The 9,792-nt window shown below is 36.1% G+C and overlaps 1 protein-coding gene across 1 annotated transcript; it reads right to left on the minus strand.

Annotated features, from left to right (window-relative positions):
- Positions 1 to 3,655: 3,655 nt before the first annotated feature.
- On the minus strand, positions 3,656 to 4,366 carry LOC104446345 (ethylene-responsive transcription factor 1). The gene has a single exon (XM_010060207.2). It carries the CDS (start codon positions 4,364 to 4,366, stop codon positions 3,656 to 3,658), a length of 711 nt encoding a protein of 236 aa, XP_010058509.2.
- Positions 4,367 to 9,792: the final 5,426 nt, after the last annotated feature.

A 9,792-nucleotide genomic window follows, 5' to 3' on the forward strand; every position in this document is an offset into this window, starting at 1 on the left:
AACATTGGCGTAAACAAGTCTCCGTTCCTAGAAATCTCTGGTTGCATAAGAATTGAGACAACACTCATTTGTCTTGATTGGTCTCTAGCCGACCCCAATAGGTTAGTGGCGACTCCTAAAAATACATAGGTTTTTAAGAACTAAAATACGAAATCCAACGTCGCGCAAGGTATGGGCTTGGGAGAGTCCGCGCCTAATCCAAGGCCATTGGTCCACCTCTTTAGGCAAATACACCTAAATCTTCTTCTTCCTTTTCCCCATACGGAAAAGGAGAGGTTGTGACAACGTGTAGCAAAACTCAAGATTGGAGTAAATGCTACTTAAAGATGATGATTGCTTAAATGAAATTGACCAATCAACGGTTTCAATTTAAAAAAGCAAAAGCAGCACATGATCAATTCAAATTTAGTGGAACATTATAATTATGATCTTTAATAAGTATATAGTCAATTAATATTATAAGAAAAGTAAACCCACAATACTTAACCATCTGTGAATTATATTGTTTTAGTACAAATTTCATGGTTATCCTCACAGCTATAGTTCCAAAAATACAATGTTTTCTATACCTTGAATTTGCCTTCATAAAAGGATTGTTAGTAAATATGAAATTTTCCTTAGCTTTGAAACACCAAACGCACGCTTCGCACTGGCAAGTACACTAGTACTATACTCAAAGTGATTTTTGCACATTAAATGCATCAAAAATGAATGGAGTCTTTTCTTTTTCATATGAAAACTTAACAGTGTTTTTTGGAAAAAAGAAAGTCAAAGTTTAGAGGAAAATATTTTGACAATAAGTAGTAAAATTGACCTATGACGATAAGAAAGTACATTTTAAAAAACGTTAAAAATCGAAAATATTAATATATTATAGATATTACATCTATTCTTTAGTATCTAAAATATTAAGTAATAAAATTAACTCTACAAGAATGAGAAAGTAACCATAAATTTAATTTCCTGTAAATTTTCTTTATTTATATATGATGTGATAAATCACAGAAAAAGAATGCTCATATATCAATAGAATAACATGCAGAGTATTAATGGTTTTGTAATTTACAATAAATTATTCTGATTTTATCCAATGCAACACGAAGGCAAATATAATATTATAGTGTTACTTAAGGAAAGTAATTGCTAAAAAATAAATTACCAAATTATCAAGTCGAATCAATAGAAATAATTTCTAATGAATTAATTTTTTTGTAAAATATGACTAGGGAGATGTATAGTAAGTCCAGAGTGAATTTATATATATGGCAAATGACTCATAATATTTAATTATATTCAAAATAATATATTATTTATCAAGTGATATTTTTATATAATTTAGGATTATTGTCACTGCTATAATTTGAAAAACTATTGAATGTGCAAGAGTAAATAAAAAAAAATTATAAACCTAATTTTCCAAAAAATGAAATGACATGAAACATAAAAAGAGGAAAACTATGATACCGGAATTTCCAATACAACCATACTCTGATATAAAAAATAAAATAAAGGTTAATTAAATATTAGTCCTCTAACTTTCATTCTTATATGATTTGGTCCCCTAACTCAATTTTAACGACCATTGAGATCTTTATTTTTCTTATAGGAGTAATGACATCACAAGTACCTAAATTTTGGTCATTTTTATAATTGAGTGCCTAACTTTGTCTTCATTCAATCAAGTACCTCGACTTTTCAATTGTTGATTCATATGATATCTCCGTCAAGATTCGAATGAAAAATGTCACTCTAGACACTAATGGACTTATCCGGCCATTACCCCTCCATTTTGAAGTCCAATATGGCTTTTTGAGACAATGCCAATTCATAGAGGCCCATTGGACAACTAAAATCGTCTAAATCAATAATCTCTGTGCTCTCGTCACTCGACACCCAAATGGAGATAGGCACAATTTTTACCAATTTGATGATCCATGTTGTCAAATCTTTGTAGAGAGGGAGAGAAGGGGAATGGCGGCAATGACCAAAGACCCTCACGGTGGGGCATCGGCGGAACCCCACCTGGACAGGGGTGGCTGTGCACTTATCATCGACCGGTCTGCCACTGCCATGGCTAGTCGCCCCATCTCTCTGTTTTACGGGATCTCACTTTGTACAACTGATCAATTCCTTAGTTATTTGCTGATCCAACGTCGCATCGGCTCCAAATGTCCATCGCCGTACTGGCAATGCCCCTTGCAATTGGAGATGCCGATGCTAGTAATTGATGAAAAAAACTTGATTGCACAAAATAAAATATAAGATTTACTTATATAAACATAATATAGAATTACATATTCGTCAACTATTACCAATACTTAACTTTTTGATGATGCCAATTCAACCCTAAACCGTTTGAACTAGCGTCAATTTAGTCCTAAACGTTTTGACTTAGTACCAATTTAGTCATTCCGACTAATTTTGGTTGAATATTGTTGATGTGGACATGATCGGCTTACGTGGCACCATCAATGCTGATATAGATAACTTTTAATAATATTTTTATTTATTTTTATTTTTTTCTGATTTTTTCTCTCTTTTTTCTCCTTTCTTCTTCTTCCTTTTGCTGGTGACCGGCCAATGACCACGAGCAATAGCTAGCCACTGGCCATGGCCGGGTGGGCTAGCCTTGCCTAGCCAAGGCAAGGCCAAGCCCTAGTGGCCGAACACTAGCAAAAGGAAGAAGAAGAAAGGAAAGAAAAAAAAAACAGAAAAAAGAATAGAAAAATCGAAAATTTATTAAAATATTATTAAAAATTATCCACATCAACATCAATGGTGTCACATAAGTCGGTCGGCATCCACATTAGCAATATTTAGCCAAAATTAATTGGAAGGATTAAATTGGCATGAGTCAAAATGTTTAGGATACTAGTTCAAAAGATTTAGAACTAAATTGGCACCATTAAAATATTTAAAACTGAATTGGCACTAATTAAAAAATTTATGACTAAATTAGCATTATTAAAAGGTTTAAGACTAAATTGGCACCAATGTAATAGATTTATGACATTTTCCAACACTTTTCCCAAATAGATGAGTAGGTTAATTGGCCAATTGAGTTTGAATTTCCCTCTTTTTGATATATAAGCTATTTGAAAACAATCAAAATCAACTCATGATCAAGTGGTCAACGAATCCATCTTGATTGATTTATCTTGAATAAATTACACCATCAAAATCAACTTTAGTTTCTATGTTTCTCAAGAAGCAGTAGTATATAGTAGAGGGATGATTTTAAAGTTGGTTCCATTTTCTATATCCCCACTTCTCACTTTTCATTTTCAACTTCCCATCTTTTCCAAGAAAAGCATTAGCGATCGCATATCTTCTCATATGTATGATTATCTTAGGTGGCGATTCAAAGCAGTGTAACAACAAATTTATTAGTACGATAGCATGGAAGTTAAAGATCAGCAGCAGCAGCAGTCAGTGTCAATTTCCTATCCAGAAAATTTGACCAAACCTCCACTTGTTCCCCTTAAACCCCGCCCCAACCCCGCCGCCCCCTCCCCCGCGGTGGCCCTTCCCAACCTCCCGGGGCCCAAAAAAGAACTTAATAAATCAAAAACAAAAATTATACGCTTGACGCTTGACGCATGTTCATTACATAAGACTAAAAATAATCACGTAATACCTCTCATTCTCGTCCATTTCAAGTTCCAATCTGTTGAAACGACATGACATAGCCATTAAGTTCCTCAGGGTCACCGGCCAAGCCAGTCGAGTCCTCCTTTCTGCACTTTGAATCCAGCGAGCCGCTCCCAGCCTCAGGTGAGTAGTGCCGCCTCCGAGTGACCCTCACGGGCTCCACCTCATCGCGACCGATCAAGTGAGGGAAATTTAGCCTGGCCTTGGCCCCACGCATTGCAAACGCTGCCCGGTCATAAGCCAACCCAGCCTCCTGTGGTGTCTCGTAAGTTCCGAGCCACCTCCTTGCACCATTCTTCTTTGGGTCCCGAATCTCCGCGGCATACTTCCCCCACGGCCGCCTCCTCACTCCCCGGTAGAGACACCCTCCAGGCTGGGCGTCACATTCGCGCATCACCACAGGCATGGCCTCATTTGCTTCAACGTGTCCGTAATCCACGACCGGTTGCTCATTCAACGAGCTGGGTGATTCGAATCCCACAGCGTCTTTCAGGGGATCGTGATGGACGTCCGCGTCGTCATCATTTGCTTCCAAGGACATTGTTGTCTCCAGTGAAGGGAATGTGATGAAACTTGAATCTGGGCAATGGAACTGAACATTTTCAGCGATTTTCGCCAGGGTTTCAAAGTCGTCATCGTCATTGAGAAGATGCTGGCGAATGCGCTCTAAAAGAGCAACATCTGATTCTGATACTGTGGAACTTGCTGAGTACATGTTGATCCTGAATAGTGGACGATAACACGAGGTTAGGGACTGACTAGGGTTTCGTGCGTACTATGTTGTTCTTAGGTGGCGAGGATTGGAGCTTGACGTTATAAATAAACGGATTTTATCGGGAGCTAATTAAAGTTATTTCTCAAATTGGTACTTCATCTTGTTTTATAGTACTATATGTGCAATTTGGTTGCTTTTTTTTTTCCCCTAATCAGTGTGGCATGGAGTACGTACAGCTAGGTTTTCGAGTATTTCAATGGAAGCTTCCCTTCTTTTGACATGTGATGGCGACGACGATGATAATATATGGTTATTAGCAATGTCTTGAGTTCGAATTCATGAACGAATTGCAATTCGAAGCCTGATCATGTAATTTATTGAAAAAGTCTGGATCTTGCTTTTGATTGATCGAACATATGAAGCTAAAAATCTTTATTGAAATTGGATTCCTAATATAAATCATTGAAAAGGGTTTCCTATTTTGGATACAAATATATATAAGAGGTGAATTATGGTTCTAGCATATTAGAGCAAACAAGAGAAGTTAGGGTTTTATCAATGAATTTTCTCAGCGAGTTCTCTACGAAAGATTTGTCATGTGGCCTTTATGAGATTACATTGGATATAATCTAGCATTGGGAAATACATGAGTAATTGAGCTAAAGTAAACTATTTATTATTTGGATTTATAGTGCGATTCTTAGTGGCTTGTTCTCCCCATGAAATAGGTGCTAATACTTGTATCTAAGCACACAAATCTCTAGTGTTCATTATCATTCCACATGATTTCTTTGATAATTTCTTCTTCTCATGTTAAACTTGAATTACAAGATCCGTTAGTTTCTTCATTGCTTAACAACATATTCATCATTAATTGATGGAGAAAAATAGTGAGGGTGCTACTACTTTAGATCCCTTGAATCTTTATTTGCTGAACGATTATTCAAATTAAGACATGCTAGGAATTGTAAAATGATGATGAGAAATTCTAGAGAAATGTTGGACTTACCAAGTTGAGCTTATAAAATCGGTTTGCTTAGTGATATGTCAAACTGTGATGTGTTCTCAAGTATGGTCCACTTACTTAAGGGCTGTACTAACCCCTAAAGCAGAAGTAATGCACGGCATTGTTATATATTCTTCCTTCTTCTTTTTTTATTGATAAAAAGAAAAGGAAAAAAAAAACCCAATGCAATGTTCATAGTTAGAGGTTCCACTTTCGGAACCTAGCTCGAAATATCACGTAACCCCACAGAAATATTCTTTTAAGACCTTCCAACACTTAATATAAATGTTATGTCCCTAAAATTTTTAATCAAATTATTCTACACGAGGACCATCTTCCAATTATATCTTATTATGCTCTCTCTTTCTATTTGTTTAGTTGGAGTTCCTCCATCTTTCGCGGTTGTCCTAGCTTAGTAGATCTTGATAAATCAAAACATCTAAATCCGTGTCAATGACAACAAGAGAAGATGCAACGCGTTTAATTTAAGTAGTAATTTGTAATTATATTAGAATTTATTTTAAGAAAAACTTGGGTTATTTAAATTTTTTGGTAACTTGGTCAAATTTATGGAGGGTGTAATCTTAGGATCTAACTCCTCTGTCGAAAATTAAACAAAAAAAAAAAAAAAAAAATTGCCTGATTGAGAGACTGGGTAAAATTTTGTTTCCCAAGCAACCTTGGCTGCCAATGCACAAATATATAATATACTATCATCTTGCATCTATATACAACTTCAAAAAATCGTACACTTTCACTCTAATACTCTAAGCCACCTTTTCCCGTCCAAATATGAAGAAAACGAAAATATAAACAAAGCATGCCAAAAGTACACTATGCTAGTAAGAGATTTAAACCCAATATTAACAAGTTTCTAAAATCATTCGGTCATTTTATACAATATAATATCGTGTGTTATAATTAAGAGCATATCATAGATGCTTCGGCACGTTACTAATATGTACATCTGCATGCACGTACATCTCCTAAAGAATCTCCCCCCGTAGTTTTTTCTTTTTTTGGCATTCCACACTCTCTCTATAAAAACGTTTTTGGAGTCACTGTGACTGTTCACTCGAACAATCACTTAAAAATATTATCGCTCTGAGACGCCAAATCTAAATTAAAAAAGCAATTTCTTGATCGGAGCAAAAGGCCAGCGTTTTTGGTGTGGGATGAAACTAATTTACAAGTAGCGCACGCAACTTGCGATTTCCTCGGTTTAATATGCAATTTTGCTTTGTCGCTTTGCAATCAAAAGGAGAACAGCTATCGTGTTGCCCAAACCCTAGAAATACAAACGGCCGACCGACAGAGTCTGGGAGATATAGCAATATAGTCTGGATCGCCGTACTCTTGAGAACGTAAGCCACCATCTCTGCCAAGGAGGATCTTCGAGAGCAGCCGTTCCGTACGTGAAAATCGTCAACTTTCCTTAAAAAAGGGCTGGGTATAGCTGGATCGTCGTTTGTCTGCATGTGCACTGCGTTGGGGGAGCTCTTTACGTACTGCTCTTCAGCCAATCCTTGAAACTGAGGTCGAAATGGAATTCTTTAACTTCCTTGAAGGCTTGAACTTGGCTTTTTGGATCTAGCTAAGGGTTTTTTTAGATACTTTGCCAATGGGAAAGCAGTAAACGAAGTGAAGTAATCTGTCTGTATGTCGTTTGTGGGCGATTCCCTTTGTTTCTTTCTCTTTCAGCTGCAGATGGAGAGCACTAGGACTATGGATTTGCAGCGCGCTTGCTTGTCCGGTTATGTTGGTGACTTAGGTATTCTTGCCTCGAATCTAAAGATTCTGAGCAGACAAATTCGTGATCCTATGTTTCTCTTTTGGCCGGTCGTTATGAAGCTTAATTAATCTGAGCAAATTTCAGATACCATCGTCACTTCTTATGCCATTTTGTTTTACTTCTCCTCAAATTTAGTAATACAATTCTAGCTGAAATTGTTATCCCTTGGGCCCTTACTTTTGTCTACTTTTATAGTTTAAAGTTATTACGACCCCGAAATTTTCAATATATGTAATGTTGCTTTCGACCTTCTTCTTTTTTTCCCTTTTTGTTTCTGTATGATCAAATCCTTTGAACTATATATATCTTTGTTTGTTTATATTAGGTCTCTAGTCAAAAACCCAAATAGAAATGTCGACGCCATCATTAAGTGTGAATAATCATGATTTTTCGGCATATGCCGCAGAAAGACTTTCGGAGGGATGCACACTGTAATCAAGAAAAAAAAATTAAGGATGAATTTGGTAATTCTTCTACAAGTAAATTCCTTTACTTGGCCCAAAAATGAAAACAAAATTAGTTTATGAGGTTAAATTGGTCCTGATCGTGAGAGGACACTAATAATGTCTTGTCCGACAATTCGTGACTCTCTCTTTAAACTATTGCTTCTTCGTTGTCTCGTGCTTGCATGCGATTGATATGCTCTTTGCTGTATTAATCTAGCATAGAAAGTTCATTAGAGAATCTACTCATTAATTTTAATTAGCCAAGAAAAAGCCAGAAGAAGAGACAGAAGGTAATTGTCGGAATTGGGTCAACGAGCATCCTCAAAGGTTAGCAGTGGGGCAGCAATAATGAGGATCAAAGTTGATTAATGATAAGAAATGATCACATTATCAACCACATGTCACATATATCTATACTTAATATACGTCTATTATAAAATAATCGATACCAGAGTCCAAAGAAAGCATGTGCCCTCGCAACTTGTATGGTATGATATCGATATACTCTATTCATATTAAATTCCATCTATTGTTTGTTAGTATATATTAAATTTGCTATACCATGGGAACCAAAAATGGAATCACATGTTTGTATATTTCATGTGACATGATATGACATGACATTTTAGCTTTATTGTAAATGATCAATTTACGTTACGATATCTTTTTCAAAATTCTTTATTTCAAATTGCGTTGTTATTTAATTATTGTGCGATCCTCTTTTTTCTTTTTAAAATTCTTATTTCAAATTGCGTTGTTATTTAATTACCATGTGATCCTCATTTTCCACTATTAAATCCTATAGCACCATCACTGATTCAACCTCTCCTCTTCCCCCCCTTCCCCCTAACCTGTACTCCCACTAAACTGTGTTCTGGAAATGCATTGAAACCCCCCCACCCCCGCTCTCTCTCTCTCTCTCTCAATTAAGGATGTAATTATGACCCGGATGCCGCTATTAGATTATTTGTGAGGGAAATTAAAATCAACCTAGTACTTCAACTTTGTACGCTTATCGGGGTAAATATATCTACGATCATTATGACTTTTCTCCCCAACCAAGTCTACCACTTGCTACGGTAGTACGCATTTACAATATAAATTTCTTAAGACCCAATGTGTGGTAAGTGACAAAGATATTCTATCCAGCTCCAATAACCAGTAATGTAAAGTTCTTAAATCCAATTTGTTCGACATGAACTGCATGTGTATCTTTTACTCTGTTAGAATAAGCAAGTATTAAATCACACTTTTATCCAACAACTTAAGCTTTAATTCCACAAAGTAATTTGTGATATCAGAGTAGGATGTTTTAAATTCAAATTTCTCCAACCCCTTATTTGCCTTTCTTATTATATATTGACATGTTCAGTCTCGAGCAAAAGTGCAGCCTATGCACGGGTGAAAATCCACTTTTATTTGCCAACTTAAACATTTCATTAACAATTTAAATTTTTAAACCAATTGACAATGATTTAACAAAATGCTAAAAGGTCTCGTTCAATGAAGAGAAAATGCCACCTACTTTTCGTTCTTCCACATAATGGTACTTGTCGTTAAGTTATTACCCTTCTCATTTCAGCAAAATTTCAGTAGATTGACTTTATTTCTCCTTCATTGTTGTTGAAATATTGTCCAACATCATTTGACAGTATGCCCTTTATATGCATGTGGTCCCCTCTACTTAATAGTTTAAACTTTTGGGTTAAACTTCTTAACACGATATCGATGTTGATGTTATTCCTTTCATGTGATGCAAACATTTGAGAGTTATGATATTCTAGGAACTAGATTAAACATTTTGAGGGGCAGCTAAAAACATTTGAGGGTTTTATTTATTTCTCTACAATTCAGAGGCATAGGTATGGCAACTTGGCTATTAGAAAGCTCGTAAATCACCCTACGGTATCATGAACCAATTAAGTATAGACCTTTGACATGTATAGGCGACCCAAACTCAGAGCATCTTGCACATAGTTTATTGGATTCAAAAGATGACCTCCAATTTTTGAGCGGACTATGGCAAAGGGTAGCGATAAGGGGTGAGCATGGTTCCAAACTAAAATTTGGAACTAGAGAACCTAATCAGTGGGAATTGGGGTGGGCTACTGTGAGGGGAGAGATGTAATGGGTCTTGTGATTTGCAGACAAGTGGGGCACATGTAAGGTCTACATAAACGGA

This window comes from Eucalyptus grandis, chromosome 5 (assembly GCF_016545825.1).
Source record: "Eucalyptus grandis isolate ANBG69807.140 chromosome 5, ASM1654582v1, whole genome shotgun sequence".
Lineage (NCBI taxonomy): Eukaryota > Viridiplantae > Streptophyta > Magnoliopsida > Myrtales > Myrtaceae > Eucalyptus > Eucalyptus grandis.